The sequence below is a fragment of the Strongylocentrotus purpuratus genome, unplaced genomic scaffold (genome assembly GCF_000002235.5).
Source record: "Strongylocentrotus purpuratus isolate Spur 01 unplaced genomic scaffold, Spur_5.0 spur5_contig_856, whole genome shotgun sequence".
In the NCBI taxonomy this organism is placed as follows: domain Eukaryota; kingdom Metazoa; phylum Echinodermata; class Echinoidea; order Camarodonta; family Strongylocentrotidae; genus Strongylocentrotus; species Strongylocentrotus purpuratus.
In genome coordinates this window covers 490,038-511,219 of record NW_022145564.1, presented here as the reverse complement: position 1 = coordinate 511,219, position 21,182 = coordinate 490,038, and the positions used below count along the sequence as shown (strand labels likewise).

General features: G+C 35.5%; 1 protein-coding gene across 1 annotated transcript; it reads left to right on the top strand.

Moving 5' to 3' along the window:
- The first annotated feature begins 15,073 nt into the window (after positions 1 to 15,073).
- Positions 15,074 to 18,106, top strand: LOC105444716. Its single transcript, XM_030996774.1, has 3 exons — positions 15,074 to 16,039; positions 16,662 to 16,951; positions 17,384 to 18,106. The coding sequence occupies exons 1-3, from the start codon at positions 15,969 to 15,971 to the stop codon at positions 17,968 to 17,970; spliced, it is 948 nt and encodes a 315-aa protein (XP_030852634.1). The 5' UTR covers positions 15,074 to 15,968; the 3' UTR covers positions 17,971 to 18,106.
- The last annotated feature ends 3,076 nt before the right edge of the window (positions 18,107 to 21,182 follow it).

The window sequence follows — 21,182 nt, the reverse complement described above, 5'->3', positions numbered from 1 at the left end:
CCTTGAGCGCCAGGGGGGGGGGGGCATCTCCAAGAAAAGGCAAAATAAACCTTTAAAAATGTGAAAATACATATTTTTCCCCGTCCCCCCCCCCCTGAATCGGCCACTGCCTTGTAAGTAGTAGTCGCTGATCTGATGCTACTACGCGCGTGTGTGTTTTTGTTTGTGGTGTTTGTGTTTCTCTTTTTTTGGAAATATTAAAGGTAAAGACTAGTTATGGTCATGCGATTGCATTGTGAAAGAAACGTTGTGGAATCGATCAGAAAAGGTTGATCATCTAGCATCTAGCATCTGTAAGGTTCTGGAATCATCAAAATGATAAGAAATTTGGCCCATTCTTCGTAAAGTTACAAGCACTATACACAGAAAGATGTATATGGGACTACCCTATATCTCTCACAGACCATGAGAGAAACAAATTTACCAAATATATGAATTAGTAGGCGGTTTCCCGGCAAATTTTTTATCATCATGTATTAGTCAAAACATATTCTTTCACATGATTGGTAATGAGAGCTTCCATTTCATTTTTGTAATTGGGGCGTTTCCAATACTGGTCTTTACCTTTAATGATTCTGTGCAAAACATATCACATTGTTATAAATAAGTAATAATTTACAACTGTATATTATTATGTTATGTTTCTGTGAGAATTAGTTAATACACTGAATACGTTCAATGCTTATAATGCTGTTATGCATTTGTAATATTTTGAGATGTAAAAATGGAAAGTTGAGATTTGTTATTATATATTGGATTTATATGAAAATAATAAACTCCAATATCTTGTAATAAAATATTACCATTCCGTTATTTTTGTGTGTGCATTGGATGAACAATAAATTAACTTTTAAACTAAAATGTCCTGAATCTGGCCGGTTCCTTATAATAATATTCCCTACAATAGATTCAAGCCGCCGAAGATGGCGCTATCAACGAACTCATATTACGCTCACCAGCCCGCGTCGTAATATCAGGATCATGACATCTTCGGCTGACAGTAAGAAAGTAGGTGGAGGCGAAGAGATTGCATTGCTTTGGTTTGGTGGAGCAGTGGCAGATCCAGGGGCCGCCCCCCCCCCCCCCCCTTGGGAAAGAGACGTGTAAAAACGTGATTTTTACCCTTTTTACTCTGGCGCTCAAGGGGGGGGGGGGGAGGGGGTGCAAATTATCAAATTTTCGAGAGCCAAAACAAAACACATTGTGCTCACCACACCCCCCCCCCCCCCCCCCCCCCCCCCGAGCGAATTTTCGGCCGGCGCGATTTTCAAACTTTCGGGAGCAAAACAAAATAAAAAATGGGCCCCCTCCCCTAAGAATCCTGGATCCGCGCCTGTGGTGGAGATCAAAATCAACTAGATCTGCAATCGTGTCACAACGAAATGCATGCAATGACGGGCGATGTAGCACTAACGATCGTCTTTACTAACATCATTATAAACAGTATAATATGGTGTCTAAAATGCGATTAACTCACAATTTTCTGTGTGAACATATACCATACTTGGTATCATTCGAAAGGGCACTTCATCGCCGTCAGTTTGACACCATTGTCATCTGCGTGCAATGTACTGCACGCATTGAACGCGCTATTACGTAATGCATAGTATTAAAATTAATCATTTTGGGCGATAACTTTACGCTGACATATTCGAATTTTACCAAACTTAGTGTACAGTTGTCACGTATACATGTGTCTGCTAAGTTTCATTGACGTAGATCCAAGGATCGTAATTTTAGAGCTTAGTTGAAGTTATTTTGGAATTTTCTTGAAAATGGCGAATTTTGGCAATTTTCTCAAATTTGGTCAGAGATAGGATAAATGATTTTTTATATGGCAGGAATTATCTTCTTCCCAAAGGCAGGGTCTTATTACTTTGTTATTTAAGAAGGGAGATAGGGGTTATTTAGATAATTGGAGACCAATTTCGTTGTTAAATAATGATTATAAAATTGCGGCGAGAGTACTGTCTAAAAGAATTCAACGTGTTTTATCAAGTATCATTTCAACTGATCAAAGAGGTTTTATAAAGAAAAGATCCGCAGCAGAAAACATACGATTAGTACAAGATATAATGGACTATTTAAAGACATCCAATAGTTCGGGAATTATATTCTTTTTGGATTTTAAAAAAGCGTTCGACAATGTTTCTCATTCTTTCCTATTTCATGTACTACGTAAATTCAATTTTAAAGAATCTTTTATATCCTGGATAAAGACCTTTTATACTGACGCCATCGGTCGTGTAATGAATAATGGATGGATTTCAGAAAAGTTAGTTATTGGAAGAGGTGTTCGCCAGGGTTGCCCATTATCGGCATTACTTTTTAACATAGTAGTGGAAATATTAGCATGCAAAATAAGACAAAATAAAAACATTAAAGGGATTGATATATTCAGTGTTGATTTAGGTATTGATAGTTTAAAAATTTCCCAATATGCAGATGACACAACATTATTTGTGGAATCTGTTAATGATATACAATATATTATGAATGAAATTAACGATTTTGGAGACTATGCAGGTCCGAAAATAAATTGGAATAAGACAGAAGTTATGAAACTGAATACTGTAAATAATTTTGTTCATGATAATGCCATTATATATACTGATCAACCTGTAAAATATCTAGGAGTATATGTAAGCGAAAATAAGAAATTGTTACAAGATTTAAACTGGAATGTAAAAATAGATAAAATTCGAAATGTATTAAATATGTGGAAAATGAGAGATCTTACTTTTTATGGCAGAATAATTGTTTTGAAAATGTTAGCGGCGTCACAAATTGTGAATACCGCAACTGTTGTACCAGTACCAAAACATATTTCACAGATATTGAACAGACTACTATTTTGTTTCTTATGGAACTCCAAAAAAGATAAAATTAAACGTAATGTAATTATAAGTGATATTGAAAATGGTGGATTGAATATGATTGATATTGCTAGTAAAATATCTTCACTTCGTTTGGCATGGATATCTCGTTTTTTTAATGATGATGGCTCTTATTGGAAAAATATGTTTAGATACTGGTCCGACAAAATAGGGGGTTTGCCACTATGTTTACATTTCAACTGTAACATAAAGGATATGAATTTATTATGCTCTAAACATAATTTGCCAGAATTCTATGTAGATCTTTTTTGTACTTGGTCAGAACTAAAACTCATTGATATGTTTAAAGTAAGAAATATTCCAAATGAAATTATTTGGAAAAATAGTAACATTACCTTTAACTCTTTGTTTGCTTTGTTCGCCGATTTGCACGGACGTAGGCGTGCCAACTTCGCATTTTTGCACAGATGTATACGAGTCAATTAGACATTCATAATACCGCTCGCAGTGTGTAGCCACGCGTTGCGTTTACTATTGTTTACATTGTATACATCGCACACTTTCCGGTAAACTGTTTTTCTTCATAGTGTTACATTCGAAATTACCGTGTATTTAGCGGTTTTCTTTGGATTTTTTTACTGATGTTACGATGGCACCTGCTGGAAAACGTCAACGTGTGTTTAGTGTAGAGGAGGCTCGAGATCTTGTTACTATGGAAGCATGGAGCATGGACTCTGATTCCGACGAATCGAGCAGTGACGAAGACTCTAGTGATAAAAGTGTTCCCTGAGAGTAGACTGATAGAATAAGAATGAATAAAAATTAATGAAAGAGCTAGAGATGACAGCAAGAAAGAGAGTAGACTGATAGAATAAGAATGAATAAAAAAAATGAAAGAAGGAGATAGAGATGACAGCAAGAAAGAGAGTAGACAGTGATAGAATAAGAATGAATAAAAATAATGAAAGAAAGAGATAGAGATGACAGCAAGAAAGAGAGTAGACTGATAGAATAAGAATGAATAAAAATTAATGAAAGAGCTAGAGATGACAGCAAGAAAGAGAGTAGACAGTGATAGAATAAGAATGAATAAAACTAATGAAAGAAAGATGTATCCTGTCTTGCCGTCATCTTTATATCTTTCTTTTATTATCTTTATTCATTCTTATGCTATCAGTGTTTACTCTCTTTCTTTCCGTCATCTCTATCTTATTATTATTATCATTTTCCTATCTATATGTACCCTATGTCTTGCCGTCATCTGTATATCTTTTTCTTATTATCTTTATTCATTATTATGCTATGAGTGTAATACTCTCTTTCTTGCCGTCATCTCTATCTCATTATTATTATCATTTTCCTATCTATATGTACCCTATGTCTTGCCGTCATCTCTATATCTTTCTCTTATTATCTTTATTCATTCTTATGCTATCAGTGTTTACTCTCTTTCTTTCCGTCATCTCTATCTTATTATTATTATCATTTTCCTATCTATAATTATGTACCCTATGTCTTGCCGTCATCTCTATATCTTTCTCTTATTATCTTTATTCATTCTTATGCTATCAGTGTTTACTCTCTTTCTTGCCGTCATCTCTATCTTATTATTATTATCATTTTCCTATCTATATGTACCCTATGTCTTGCCGTCATCTGTATATCTTTCTCTTATTATCTTTATTCATTCTTATGCTATCAGTGTTTACTCTCTTTCTTGCCGTCATCTCTATCTTATTATTATTATTATTTTCCTATCAATATGTATCCTATGTCTTGCCGTCATCTCTATATATTTCTCTTATTATCTTTATTCATTCTTGTGCTATCAGTGTTTACTCTCTTTCTTTCCGTCATCTCTATCTTTTTATTATTATCATTTTCCTATCTATATGTACCCTATGTCTTGCCGTCATCTCTATATCTTTCTCTTATTATCTTTATTCATTCTTATGCTATCAGTGTTTACTCTCTTTCTTTCCGTCATCTCTATCTTATTATTATTATCATTTTCCTATCTATATGTACCCTATGTCTTGCCGTCATCTCTATATCTTTCTCTTATTATCTTTATTCATTCTTATGCTATCAGTGTTTACTCTCTTTCTTTCCGTCATCTCTATCTCATTATTATTGTTATTTTCGTATCAATATGTATCCTGTCTTGCCGTCATCTTTATCTCTTTCTCTTATAATCTTTATTCACAGTAAAGTCCTTTCATTTCATATCACTATTTCTCTCTCATAATGTCTCTCACGTCCGTTCTCCATATTTTATTCATTGCATACTCCACTCGTCAATCATTTCTGATAATAAGCTCTCTCACAATAAAGTAAATGGAAAACAATGCAATATAGTTTATATTTTAAGATTGATTCATTCTTTCTTTGCATATCTATGGCTGTGATAAATGTACTTGAAATCAATTTTATTGAGGGGTAAAGAAGGTGAGAGAACAGATGCGGTGAACATTCATAATGAGACATTTCAATAAGATGCTGATTATGTCATGTATATCACATATAATATATTATGCCTATACCATTTTTACATGCTCATACCAGTGGGCAAAATCAATAACATTCTCTTATTTCTTATTGACTTATCATGGCACAACAAAGAAAAACATCCCCACGACGTCCCTTTTCATGCCCCGCTAAACCGGACATTGACAATAACCTGGGGTAATAGGGATTTCAATGGGCAGATTAGCCCATTGTCAAGGGTGGCTGAGCGGGGTACTTTCAAGTCTCTCCCTATTGAACTTCTTTTCTTCAACAACCTAAATACTAACCTTCTGAATTGTTAGAATACTTGAGCAAGGTATGTAAAGAAAGGTAAGAAGTCCACCTTTCTAATAGATTCGATTTGAAGATGTCTTATCATTGCTAAATAAGAAATTCTAGAGGGATAAAAAACTGCCGTAAATAAGAAAAATTAAACATTATATAATTATGATTATTATAAAAATGATAATTCAAAATATAACAAATGACGGTTCATCGAAAAGCACGTTTTCCGGTCTACAACTTTGCTGCACAATATTTTTCATCATGATCATCCAGTGAAGAGTTATAGCCTCTTGATTCAGCAGAGTCAATAAAGATTCCCTCGAAATGTGTGACCCTAAAAGAATGTGGCACAGGGGGTTTTTTAAGTGGCGCATAAAGAGTTAAGAAAAAAATACTGTTTTATCGAGAATGGCAAGAGGCCGGTTTATTGAAAATTCATAATTTGATTACAAATGGTATTTGGAATGATTCTACAATACTAAACACAAAAGTGAAAGCACAACAACTCTTATTTGATTTTAAATATACAAAATTAAAAAAAGCATTTCCACAGTGTTGGTTGGATAGATTAAGCTATGAATTTGAACAAGAATGTGATATTTCGAATAGGATAGAAATAGAAACAGGGGATAAAGTGAATGTCTTTGTTATGAAGGTGAAAGATTACTATAGTTTGTTATTACGTAAAAAGTCAAAAGAACCAAATATCATTTACTTTTGGAATTTCTTTTTAGATTTGGACAATGACTTTGTTTGGAAAGATGTATTTTTATTTAAATTAAAGCAAATTCGTAATAATAATGTTAAACAATTTAATTTCAAGATGATTCATAGGTTCATTGCCTCAAAAGAAAACTTATATTAATGGCAGATTGTTAAAAATAATTTATGCAACTCTTGTGGACAAGTTGACTCAACTTTTCATTTTATGTTATATTGCAAGGATGTGACTTTGTTTTGGAAAATAATATGTAATTTAATATTTAATCTATTCCAAATAGAAATACAAATAGACCAGAAGATAATAGTTATAGGTAAGGATATTGGAATAAAAAAATATTCACTTCTGAATATTATTTTAAATTATGCGCAATATGCAATTTATAAATGTTACGTTAAGAAGATTGTTAATGGTTCTGTTTACTACCCACATACTTTGTTTTTTGAATTCAAGTCGTTGCTAAGATCATTTTTAAGATATGAATGTGTTAGCAAAGAAAATAATACTAAGCTGGAAGAATTGTTGAATGTACTTTAATCTTTAGCCTATGTTAGGTTTCACCCAATCATTGAGTTATTAATGTACAAATGTATTATTATTATGGAAATAAAAACCTCGCTTGAGGATTACAGAAAAAAAAATATGGCTGGAAAGGGCATATATTCAAGTATCTAAATCCCAAAAATGGTACGGGTCTGCCAAGCCATAATGGAGATACGGCCACAGAAAGAAAGCCAATTCTCAGAACTTTAGAGGGCGCTATTTATGTTTTGCATATTCATTGAAGCGTGAAATTTGGCATGGCTATGTGCAATTATGAGATAAAGATACTGTGATATGTAAATACAAAACAGAATTTATATGAGAAAGTTATGGCAGTTTTAGATTTTCAGGGGTCCATTTTTGAGAGATTTTTGACGGAGTCGGTTGCAGATTTAAATTTCGTGTACGAAGATGGCATTTTGAAGGTCAGATAAAACGTCGCAGATGAAAGAGCATCTCTTAGACTATCTAGCGGAATTTGTTAGAAGTTTGTAGGATCTAGGACAGTGGAGATAGGAAGGAAGAAAGAAAGGCCTTAAAATGGACCAGCAACGGACAAAATGGCGCCTGGAGACTATGGGTGGTATTCTCATAAGTTAAGCCGGGACTCAGTCCAGACTAAACAATAATTTTAGCTCGCACTTCTATTGAATGCTAGGTTTTATCTTTCTCCTTCAATATTCATGACAAAGATAATCTACCAAAAACTTTGTTGAAATTCAGTTCATACTCATATTATCTCTTTCTTCCCATTTCATTGCAAAATTAATTTGTTGGAGACTTTTCATTGAAGGATTAAAATAATCTGTACAAGGTAAATGAGTTGGCAACTGGCACTCCATAACAGTGTGGACTAAATAGTACACGCTAACCTAGTACGCGCTACCGGAATACCACCCCATGCCTATTAGATTTGAAAGGAAATGGACATGAGGAAAGCACCTATCTAGGAATAACAAGCACTATGTGCAAAACGAATGGGATTTCCTGACGATAAGGAAAACAAGAAGGAGAAGGAGAATATTAATGGGGCAGAATGTGAACGAAAACAAGGCAATGACGATTTCGTCATTGCAATAAATGGGGCAGAATGTGAAAGAAAACAAGGCAATGACGATATTCGTCATTGCAAATAGGCCAGATTCTGGACTAAGATGTATACAAAACACACAAATCGTAATTAACGTGTGCATGGTACAGTGGTTGTATGTATACAATGCAATCTCAGGGGTGGATCTAGCTTTTTGCCCCGACGGGGGGGGGGGGGGAATTGGGTGCGGGGTTGACCCAGTGGCGGATCCAGGATTTTCCATAAATTGCGCCGTTTTACTTTTTGTTCTTTTTTTTTTCCTTCCCCCTTTTATTTTCCTTCACTTGGCCGCCCAAGGGGAGGGGGTTTAAACCACCGAACCCCCTATATCCGCCCCTGAATCTATGTAGCCTACTCATCGAATTGGCAAATCCACACTGTTAGTGCACTTTGAACGGGCTAATGACCTTCTGCACGCCCGAGTTGGTTCAATCTTTTTTCTACCCTCGCTCTTGCTCTGGGTTTTCCCAATTGCATGTAACGTGACAATGGTTTCTCTTTGTTTGCCATTGCTTAGAATGGTTTCCGCCTCCACATACAAATGCAAATAATGATTCACTGCAAAAAATTGGTAGCTATTATTCTGCAAGTTCCTGCAACAAAAAACGACAGGGCTGTAAAACTAGAACTTCTTGGCAAATTGTTTTAACCGCTAGTATTACAGGAGTGCTCTATGCACGTGTTGTTGCTGTTGTTACTGTGCATAAGGACCAATTAATTTCTTTAAACAAAAAATAAATCGCATGTTCTTTATACACAACAAGATTTTACAAGAACTATATACATGTATAAAATCGAAAAGCTTAACATCAGACAAATTTTGCAACATAGATACCGTATTCGGGAAGCTTGTCTGAAAGCGATAAATTTAAACAGCCATTTTGAGTTTTGACATCACAATATATGCTGCCAATAAAAGGTCGCTTATATATTAAGAAGTGTGCCTAATATTTTGTTGGGTTTTCTTTTTTTAAGCAACAACTTAGAGACATGCATGTTCTGTTGAGTGAAATGAAAAACATTAATTAACCTTTAACCAAACTGTATTCGAAAAGTATATATTGTAATATATATTTTGCTTTAAATATTAATATTTAGTTGTCCTAAATTCGATTCAATCCCTCAAGTGACAAGAAAAATATAGTCTCAGGTATAGAGACCAAACCGTACATAAGACACCATACAGTCATATATCAAGCATCATAGTCCCCTCTCCTCGAAATTGATGGTTAATTTTGTCTAACTATGATGCATAAGAATGATTGAAACCTCAAGAATAGCCATATCTATATCATAGTGTTTAATATGATGATGGTAGGCTCAAACATTGTAATGATGGATAGAAACTAGCGTGGAATATTGTGCTTCCACCATTAACATGGAGAGAACTATTGTAACATTTGCGCGTGGGCATGAAGGCAGTGGGCAGATTGCTGTATGTGATTCAAATAATAATTTCATATTTCATACCACAAGTCAAAGGTCGGTTGATCATTCATTGAAATCCCTCATCCGTTTGTACATCCGTGTGTACATACTGTTGTACATGATACGTGCCTTATAAAGAACTTCCTACATTCAGTAATAATAGACCTACTATGTAACATGCTTATCTAGCCATACGACAAATCTGTATACTATTGAGTGTGTATTTGTTTGTGCGCGTATTCAGGGCGAAATCTGAACAAAGATGGCTACTTCCAGCTCTGTGATTAGGAAAGGGAAGCTAGATGAATTACGACATGAAATATTGTCGTACAAACCAGGCAAGGCTGTACCTTGTGATGATGAACGAGTGGTGTTTCCTGATAAGCTTGTTATTGGTACGATTAATCTGCATACGAATGAAATAGTCCATGTCCTGAGAAGCGCTCTTTATGGAGACATAGAGGCGAGCAAGCTTGCTGATAAACATCAAACATCTACTGAGGATCCGGACTATCTCACCGATTCTATATACGTCATCAAACCAAAAGTCTATATAGGTTTGTATATGAAACAGCGCTATGTTGTTTTGTTTGTGTTTGTTGTAAGTCCGAAATGATACAACGCCTCCACTATGAACATGTATCGTTGGAATTAATTTCATTAAAATAATGAACTGTATGGGAAAATTATGTTTTTGATATTACTTAACCGACGGAATGCTCTTTATCCTAAATAAACTATCATTGTAAAGAATGTCTAAAAAATCAAAATATGTCGGGTAAAACAAAATAATTTATTTTTATTTCTTATTTTGTTCTTTATTGTCTCTTGAAAACTAAAATTCCCACTTGCCCAGAATGAGAGAATGTAAACCCAAATTCCCAATGTGTAGTAAACAATTGATTGATTTGTATGTTTTGCAGAAGAAAATAAACTAAATTCAATTCAATTAAATTGAATATGAAATATGAAAAATTATGGCGGTTTAACAAAACCGCGCGATGATCCTATTTATGCGTGAAATTAACTTCATGTTTAAAACAAAATATTTATAAGGTGTTTTATTTTCTCAATACCAGAGGCAGTACATATAATCGAAATCATGCAATTTACATCTTACTGACTTGAAATCACATTTAGAATAATCAAAATACAATTCAAAAGTATAATTCTTAACTAACATCAATTGCTAAACAAAACAACTCTTTCATACATTTCCTTATTCGTTTGCTTAGTCATTTCATGTTCATTTTCTGCTTCTTTCAAAAACGCTTTATCTGTTGAATTAAACCAAAAATAATAAATGCTTGAACATGAAATATTATAGTCTGTCAAAATATTGTTTTGAAATAAAATATACAAAATACAGTACTACCTCTGAAAAGAAAAAAACTCCCCCAAAGAGAGACAGAGAGACGTTGGTAAATACTACACTATATCGCAATCGTTCGTTATTCATCAATGTCCTAGCTATACTCAGTCTCTTGAATTGTATAATTATATTTGCTAAATATCAGTCGTCTTTAGTTGTTTCATTTTTGTATATTGAGGGTATGAACCATGGCATACGCTTGAATAACCCATTAATTACTGACATCATCCTACCTTTATCGCCTGAAAGGGAGAAATATGTGAACACGTGCGTTCTCTTAAACAATCATTGTTTTAACAGTAAAAAAGAACTCTTAGAATTCTTATTACATGGCACAAATCAAATACATGGAGCGCAAGTAATCATATTTCTTTGAAAAAAATCGAATAAAAACAAATGATTATGTGTTAGGTCGATTTGTATCCGTGGTGGGGGGGGGGGGGAATGATAGGTGCCAAAATGTTTTCGGTAATGGATCAAAGCAACCAAGAGGTAAAAGCGTGTGGCAGGTTGCACCCCCTACCTTCCAAGTTATTCACTTTTTCAAGTCACCCTCAATAAAGATAACATTTCAGAGAATATGGGACCCATGTGGGTCCCACATGGGCTTGCTACCTGGGTTATTATCCTCTCAAGCGCGTAGCAAGGATTTTATTTTAGGGGTGGCGGTAGTGAGCACTCGAAGCGCGCTCCCTAGAGGGTTGGTGCAGGGAGGGGGTGTTTTCCCCCGTCCCGCGCGAAGCGCGGAAGCTTTGATGTTTCATCAAATTATTAGAGAAAGAAGTCGATTCGTTGTACCGTCCTCGACTCTTAATACTTGTCTAAATTCAGTTTCTTTTGACGTTTCATTAGAGTATTAGAGAAAGAAGACGATTCGTTGTACCGTTCTCGACTCTTAATCCTTGTCTGAATTCCGTTCCCCCCCCCCCCCTCTTCCCGCGCGAAGCGTGGAAGCTTTGACGTTTCATTACATTATTAGAGAAAGAAGACGATTCGTTGTACCGTTCTCGACTCTTAATCCTTTTTCTTCCTACGTCCTCTTCCTTTCTTCTCTCTCTCTCTCTCTCTCTCTCTTTTGGGGGACCGGCGTTTTTTGTTTTTTTTTGGAGGGGGAGGGGCGACCGCCCCCACCGCTCCCCTGGCTACGCCCCTGTATCCTCTCTGTCTCTCATTATCTCCCTCTTCCACTCTCTACCTCTTTATTGCACTTTTGCGCTTCGCGCTTAACATTTAGCTCGTTGCTTTTTAACGCTGCGGCTTTGCATTTGGCGCACTGCATTTCTATGATGCTGTTGATTGAATAAATTGAATAAATTCATCAATACCTGAATAAGCCGTACGAGCGAGAATTCAAATTATTCTTGTCTCATATACGGTTTTCTCATTTACGTATGTATTATGGAAATGAGATAACAAAATGTGTATATTGATGGTCATCTTGCGAGTAATAACCATTATCTAACTCTCATCGGGCTCTCATCATTAATTTTTCTCTTCATTTTTTGTTTGTTTGATGGTGAATTGTTGGGGGGATGATTGTACAGGCCACCCCCCCCCCCTCCACCTGAAATATTGGGGGATATATCCCCCATGCACCCGGGATCGACACCCATGGCCATTGATTAATTTAACAGGTTAACTATCTGAAACAGTTCTTGGTTAGATGATGTGTATGTACTTACCTGATCTGCCGGATGTAATTAGTTTGGAGACTCCCTAGCAAGGTGCATGAGCATAAAAGTGTGTATGTTACTTGCAGAAACAGGTACTTGGACATGGTCAATCTTCAAATACGACATTAAGATTAGCAAATAGAACTGCGAATAATTTCATATTTTTGTTATTTCTCAAACAAGGCGCCACACCAAGCATTTCTCAAATACAATTTCAATATCATGAAGCTCAAACAATGATAATATATAGATGCATCATTTCATTAATAGAGAGTGATGTCTTTGGATTTTTAAAAAACATTTTTATTCTGTTGATGTTGTTAAATATAAGTATTTCTGTTCATTTTTTTGGACAAGTACCATTATTTACACTGCCTACTTATAGGCCTATTATACTTAGATTCACGGACTCGGCGTTATTTTGGCACCCCTTATTACTTCTTAGTATGATTCCACGACTTTCAAACACATGTAAGATTCTCTTCATGACACGCATTATGTTCACTGTTTTTATTACCACAACATATTATTTATGTGTAGTTTCTTTAAATATTATAACACAAACAATTCATTTATTTGTGTTATTTTGGCACATCAATTAATAAAACTACAGAAGTTTGACTACTTTGTTCTCTTTCTACTTCTGCATGTAGGCTCATGTTCATAGTATCCAGAAGGTTCATCATGCACAATGTTTCAAATACGTTCTCTTTTACCATCTTACCAGATTCAGACGAAGAATGTGTACGACACCTTGCTGGGAAGGTCGGATGTATGGTACTGTTACTAGGGTGAGTATTAATCTTCTCACTCTCCATATTCACATGGGCAATACATATTTGAATGAAATCGACTACCATTGTTGTAATCGCAGGGTAATGCTGGTACGCTTTTGGCTGCAGTAGATGGTGCCTTTGGAATATTTATATGGTTAAAAGAAATTGTATTTTTGGGAGATTGAAATCAATATATATACTGCCCATTCGCTTGTATAGTAATGCGGATACGTTTGGGCAGGGGGGGGGGCAATGTCATGGTTTGTCCCTAGCGGAAGAATAGTTAGATCCGCCACTGTTTATTACTTTCGTCCATTCAAACATGATTTTATAATGATTCTCCTTACTTCTGTTACCCGAATTTGACAGCAAAGTGCCCGAATATGTTTGATATCTTTACATCTTTAACATCGACATTATGAAGGATTCACGGTCATAAATTTCGGCGCTTGAGGGCGCGTGACATCGTTCTGATACCGCGGACCGAAATAAACACATTTTCGGGGCAATGTGGCAAGGAAAATCAGCAACAATTTCTTTTCTTTGAGGTGGCCTTTGGTAGGGGCGGGTTGAGAATAAAATTGTGGGCATTTCATTATAATTTCCTCTTTAATTATCACCACGTGATAATGACGATTTTGAATCTGTGCATTTTATCCTTTTTATTAGACCGACTACTTTAGACTTACAACATTGGATCAAGACAATAAAGAGGATTACAGGTAAGTTTGCCCATAATCCTTTACGCTATAAGTAGGACGAGTATCTTTAAACAATTGTGAATTAATAAACAATTGCACTGTTGATACACACAATGCAGTGATATAAACCACCATATTGATTACAAGAATGGACGAATGAAGATATGAAGAAATGAATAACATAACGAGCCATATTATTTTCACACATGAAACTTTTGAATATAAAGATTGGTCATTTTTATTTACATAATTATACAGATTTATGTTATTTGCCATGCTATTAAATGGGTTTGGTACGTGTATCTAACGATAATGACACCTGCTATAGAATGTTTATTCAACAGTTATGACTAGGACATAAAACAATCGAGGAAACAACCATAATTCATGCAATATGACCCTAAAATCAAGTACTTATCTTAGTTTTCTACATTATCCATAATGCATTCAACCACTTAATTGCACCTCATCAATTTCGATCATGATGATATCGTCAACTCTAACACGTCAGTTCAATTTGTAAAATTAAATACCTTTTCTTTCCTTGTGCATGCATGCTGATTCTTTCCTCTTTTTGTGTAGGCCTGTATTATTATATAAAAGGCCGCTGTGATTACACATTTTCATTTTCATAGTTGTAAATGTATAATTATATCCTGACTACGGCTATGTTTACTCCCTTTTCCGGTTCTTCTGCAGTCACTTTTCTTTATCACTTTTCTCTTCCCCCTCTCTCTCCATCGATCATTCTCTCACTTGCCAGTTATATCTACAACCCTAGAAAATGGTGGTATACTGTATGCACATACAGCACGTTTAATGGCAGTATTTGAAAGCACAGATGAGAATGAAAAATAAACAGATTCGATCCTTACTCTGGTGTAAAAATATACGACCCCCCCCCCCCCCTCTAAAAAAGAGATTAGGTGATAAATATGGGTTACATAGAGTTCATAAGACGATTAAATGACTTCTTCGATTGAACTGAATTGTTTTCTTTTGGATAGGTCACGTCCCTATATGTGCCAAGGAAACTACCGGGCAAAGTAAAGTCATCGAGAAGGCAAAAATTCAACTAAAAAAGCACCGGATCACTGACATCTATGACGTACCTTCCATTTGTTGCGATCCCTCAGTTGAGACACGGTTGCAGTGGCTTCACCTCCTCCATGGATGCCTGAAGAAAGGTGACGAAGAGATATCTGCTGACCTAATACAGCTTTATTCTTTTCCCAGCTTTGAACGGTTATGGAACCAAGGGAGAAAGGGTGTCACAGAAGCACAGAAGAGGCACGGAGAAGAAATTAAAGAAGGAGAAGAAGCAAAGAAGTTACTCCAAGGAAGAATTACAGACTTAGAGCAGGAACTCAACGAGTTCCGTACAAGTCGCACAAGCATAGTCAGTGAAAATGGAAGACTACAAGATACCATGAAGGTTGAACAAGAAAGGCATGAACATAGTGAAAGGGCAATGATGGAAAACGAGAAAAAAGCAAAACAGATAATGGAGACGTACAAGCAGAGGGAGATGGAATTTAAAAAGAAACTACAATCAAAGGATCTGCGTATCGAAACAATGGCTGAAAATGTACAGAGGACAGAAGAGAAGGCAAGACGTCAGGTTGAGCAACTTAAGCGTGAGACCTGGAAGCTGAGAACCAAAATTCAACTAGAAAGTGAGATACGATCGGCAGAGCAGAAGAAGAAAGCAGAGATACATCAATGGAGTTTCATTCCCTGGATGGCTTCTGGAAAACAAGCTCCGAGTGGTAAGACTTTATTTTCCAATCTCAATTTCCTTTAAAAGTTTTTTTTTTTTTAATTGTACTTAAAGTCAAATCCATTTTCTTGCTTATTTTTGAAATATGTATAAGGTGAAGCTTATCAAATCCAATATGGTCTTTAAAGCTCCCTTCCCCATTTTTGCTATACTTTGAAATTACTTAGAATACCAATACAGTGAACGATAGAGAACATTCTAAATTTGTATCTTAATTTTTATCCCCTTCTCATTCAAACTGACTTCATTCCTTCATGACAGGCACAGCATCATATGAGGATAATTCAACCGGAGGACTGGGAAGGAGTGATACATTACAAGCAGGGTGAGATGAATATCTTTACTCTTTACATGGCAAATTGACAATAAACGCATTATTTCTCTTATAGTGACAACACTACTACGGAATGTACTTTGGTGTGTAAAATGATTGGTGCTAGACGGTCAACAATAGTGCTAAAAATACGGCAACACTTATATTCTATGAATCCAAAATCAGGTTTAGAAATTTCGTGACCACCTTTGATTATGTAAACGAAGAAGTGGATAACAGATTGCAACTTATTAACAAAAACATGCAAATCTTAGCTATACATTCCAGTCTATAGTGATATGAGTTGAAAGTGAAATCCTTTAATAAATTTGAATACAATTTAATAATTCGATCATGTCGAGCATGGTCTCTAAATGGGATCGCTGTCTATTTGTGTCAGTCAACTGCTTTAGGTTGACTTTAACAATGAAATCGTTCTGTAATAAAACAAATAGAAGATGATACTCTTGATTAGAGTTATAATATAACATAATCCTCTATAGTCTCATTACGGGAAGAACTTATTTTGACTTTTTTCTTCTTCACCTAAGTAAAGATTTGTATTAATTTTAAAGTTGATTCGTCATACCTACGTTCTCTGACCGCCCCATGATTATCCTTTTTACCATTCTAGAGAGGAGCCCCCAGATGATGAGTTTGCAGACATCTTAACGAAGATAGCTGACGATCTTTACGATGAAGCAAAGATCGACAGCCTTGCTGGTCAGCTGGGAATCCTACATGGTGATATACAGAGAGCGCTCATGACCAATGTGAAGTTCAACCGTGTTACCAGTGATGGAACTCGTCATATGCTGAAACAATGGAGAGAAGGTGTGTCCAGGGAAGATGAACGGATTGAGCTAACGAAGGCACTGCACGCTGCCAAGTTGGTCAACCTTGCAGACCTGTATCTCAGCGAAGGTAACGTATATTTTTATTAAGAACAATTGTAGTTTCGTAATCGAGGAACCAATTCAACACTTCAGCAACATACTGTTCTATTCGGTATACAATACGGCCCATGTGTTTAAAGTCAGATTGACGGAATTTTCTGAAGCAGATTCGTTTTACACATTTTTACACTGTTGATATAAATACTAAGGTGACGTAATGCAGAGAGGAGATACTTAAAAAGAGCTTAGGTACTACATTCAGTGAGCATTTTCCTCACGAACGAAAAGCCAAACATATACTTACTGCCAACTTCAAGTTCTCATCTACTATACCTGGTGAACATAAAAATAAAAGAAATTTGAAATTCACTGCGATAAATTCTTCACAATCATAATAAATCAATTCGATGTGTTTTGAGAAATAAACCAATTATCTGTTTTCTTTCTTACTGCCGGTTAGGTGTAGTAGAAGAACAGATCGATGCTGAATATGATAAAGAAGAAGTCAATGATGAGCAGCTCTTTGCTAGAGATGAGGCCTCTCTAGAAGAGGAACAGACCAAAGGACAGACCGACACCCAGATACTTCAGGACGCTACAGCAAGCAATGACCACACTCCTCGAGATGGGCAAACGGGAGACATGGCTTCCAAAACCCAGGATCACTTGACAGATAGAAGTAGGAGTCAACATCCTGACAAATCACCGGTGTGCAGTACACAGAACTTGGATGCATCCGAAGTGACTTCTGGAGACGTGTCCTCTGGAGAAGTTCATGCTGGTGATGATATGACCAATGTAAGTAGCATTCAACCTGCTGACCAATCGTCCGTACATGAAATGCAAGTCCTACCTGAAGATACATGTATGTCTGAGATAGCCCCTCTGGTATCTTCTGGTGGAAAACCCGACGAGGAATCCAACATCTTGGAAGAAGAAGATCTGATTTCTCAACTCGTTCTTATTGATCCATTCCCGGAGAAAATAATGCTCCTTTTCATCCTAAAGATAATAATGGATGTTCCCCAGAGAGTACTCAGTTTATAAATCACCAGAGAATCTTCATCAAGCCAAGTGTACTAACAAAAATCTAAGCTTGTGACGTTCCAGGTTCACTCCTGGATGCTTCATCGGGCCGACCGGTCTCTAATGCCATATGATTCTGGACGTGATGCGTTGTAAGCAGGGGAAAATCCAGTTGATTTGTTTATAACATTTAATGTAACATGTATTTCTAAGCATACTTTGTTCATATTATATTGTAAAACGGCATCTGAGGAACTAACACTTCAACAAGCTCTACTTCAAGTTACTTTCTCTTTTCTCGTGCTTTTTCCATTTTATTTGTCGTTTCCGTTTGCATAGTTTTTGTGATATAATTATTCTTGTATTATGTTTTGCATGAGAAATAATATCATTTGAATTACGGAATTACTAATCAATTACCTGAATGGTTAAGAACAGTAATAGACATAACCTTCATTATCATTATCCTAACCATATTGTGTATATTGATATGTTAAAACTTGTATCCAAACACTGCATACATAATTTCAACTATGCGTTTTTTAATAATATGACAAGAATTTTTTTCAAAGAGTAGATTTTGATTTCTTTTTTGGTAAGTTACATGATTTAGAACTTCAATTAATGTTAGCAATTATTACAATAGCCACTTATTACAGCCGGAGCAAATTTTATATATTTTAAAACTTTAATCTCTCCAAAATATATTAGTTATGGTCAATCGTTTAATGTTCGAATTTCACATTTCATTTTATTGCTTAAACAAATAATTCGAAGCAGAAGAATCGAACTATTTCAATTAAACAAGTTGCAACGCTCGTTTTTATTATTAGAAGTAAATGAATATATGAAACAATAACGAAAAACATGAATGAATAATGAATATTAAAGTAATGAACAAACAGATGTACAAAATATAAACTTTGAATGTATAATACCCACCAACAAACTGTACATAAGTGTCTTAAATTGAATTGTCATTGCTTATTTAAAATACTTTAATTCATTAAAAAAACATTCGCGGCCCGAGAGCTGAATTTTACAAAGTATACATCGGTGAAAAAGTAAAATTGCACGTAATACATATGCGTATTAACCTTATGGTAGTAAAATTGCAATTCGTGTTGTACATATAATATATAATTGTGCTTCTACGACACCTGCTCCAGCTACAATTACTCCGCGGCAATTCAGTACATTATTCAAACTTCCAATCCCAACCCTGAACAAGAAAACTTCACCGCATCCAACGCCAAGACCATTTCAATCTTTATTCCAATTCATAAAAATACAACAACATCAAATATAAAACACAAATGGTACAAAAAATAAATACATAAGTTTCATAATAATATTGTAAAAATGAATGGAAAAGGAGGCGTACGTAAAAAGCCAAGGGTAGGCTTGTAAGAGTGTACGACCCTACAATTTAAATAATGTATGAATATATATTGCAAAAAAATAACAAGTACCAACAATACTGTATCATCATATACCAAAACACAAAATAAAAAATCAACAAAAACAACAACAACAAAAAAAATCAACAAGCACAGACCCAGCCCCCAGACCGGCCCCAACCCCACATCCCTAATGAAATAAAGCCTGGAGTAACCGCAGCCGAAGCATGTGTCGTGTCGCCTTCGTTGTACAAATATGGCACATTACTTGGTACATATTCAGAAATCTGAATATTTGAACCATATTTGTAATAAAATTATGTTGAAGTTTTATATACAATATATAAATACATTTGTTTGAATTTCGAATGAATTACATGTTGCGATTGGCAATTGCATAGCCAGATGGGTAGTGTATTTTCTTCAATAACAGAAACAGAGACAATAACAGAAATCAGTAATATTAATACTCAGCTTTTATACAGCGCGAATTACAATTAACTATCTAAGCGCTTCCAAACTTGGAGATTATTATCCCTGTTTTAGCTGTGCTGCCATTACAGCGCTTTAGCATTTCAAGGTACCCATTTACATCAGCTGGGTTGAGTGTGGCAAATGTAGATCAATGTCTTGCCAAAGGACATTAGTGTCGCGGCGGGACTCAAACCCCGACTTGTGATCAACACTCGACCCCAAATCTGGGAATTATATAATCAAATAGATGCTACAATTAATTAAACAACTTATACTTTGTATAGGTAAAATGCAGATTTTGGTTTGTCTTTGGACCAGTTTAGTAAAATGTAGGGCGGTGTATACAAATGATTTTCGCATAAAAAAAACATGGTTAAAAGGCTGCCATGGTAATGATCGATATATCAATAAAGAAGCAAACAAGATTTTGCACAATTAAATCCGATTCAGTTGCTACCATGATTGGTATCATTCACATATCACATTTCAAATTATACATTTAAGGCTTTGGCAATTTGCAAGAATGTGAAAGCATCAGTATGAAATAAAAGGGAGAAAGAGAGAGAGAGCGAAAGATATATATATATATATATATAGAGAGAGAGAGAGAGAGAGAGAGAGAGAGATAGAGATAGAGAGAGTGATAGAGAGAGAGAGAGAGAAAGAGAGAGAGAGAGAGAGCGCGAGAAGGAGAAGCAGAGGAAGTAAAGGTGCGGAGGAGGAAGAGGAAGAAAGGGTAGGAAAGGAATAATGAGACTGAGTAAAGATTAGCGATCGCATACTTGTTCCCATGAGATGAAGAGAGAGAGAAAGAGAAATGGGGGGGGGGGGGGGAGGCATTGGGTGATAACAAAATTATTGTCTTGTTTGGAGCCAAAAGGGCATTTACCACTAAGTATTTTTTTTCTTCTGGCTCTAAACAGGCAGTTCATATTTTAAAACAGAGCTGTACATACGATGTATATGTAAATAGAGAGAGAGAGAGAGAGAGAGGGGGGGGGGGGGAGGGGGAAGAGTGTGACAATGACAATGACAATGACAATGACAATGACAATGATTTTTTTATTTCTTTAACGGCCCCTTCTGGGGCATGGAAGAAATACAGTTGAATAGTACATATATAATGTTCAACAATGATATTCATATAGATTTTTTTTTTTTTTAAACACACACAGAAAATCTTTAAAAGAAAGAAAATCTTTGGCAGCGAACAACAAACAAAATGAAGGCAAGCTTAAGGATATAGGTCTACTTAAACAAAAAAGATACCCTACATCTGAACTGGCAGTACTAACACTACTATATACATGTATGTACACTATGCTACTAAAAACGGCAACAACCAATTAAACAACAACT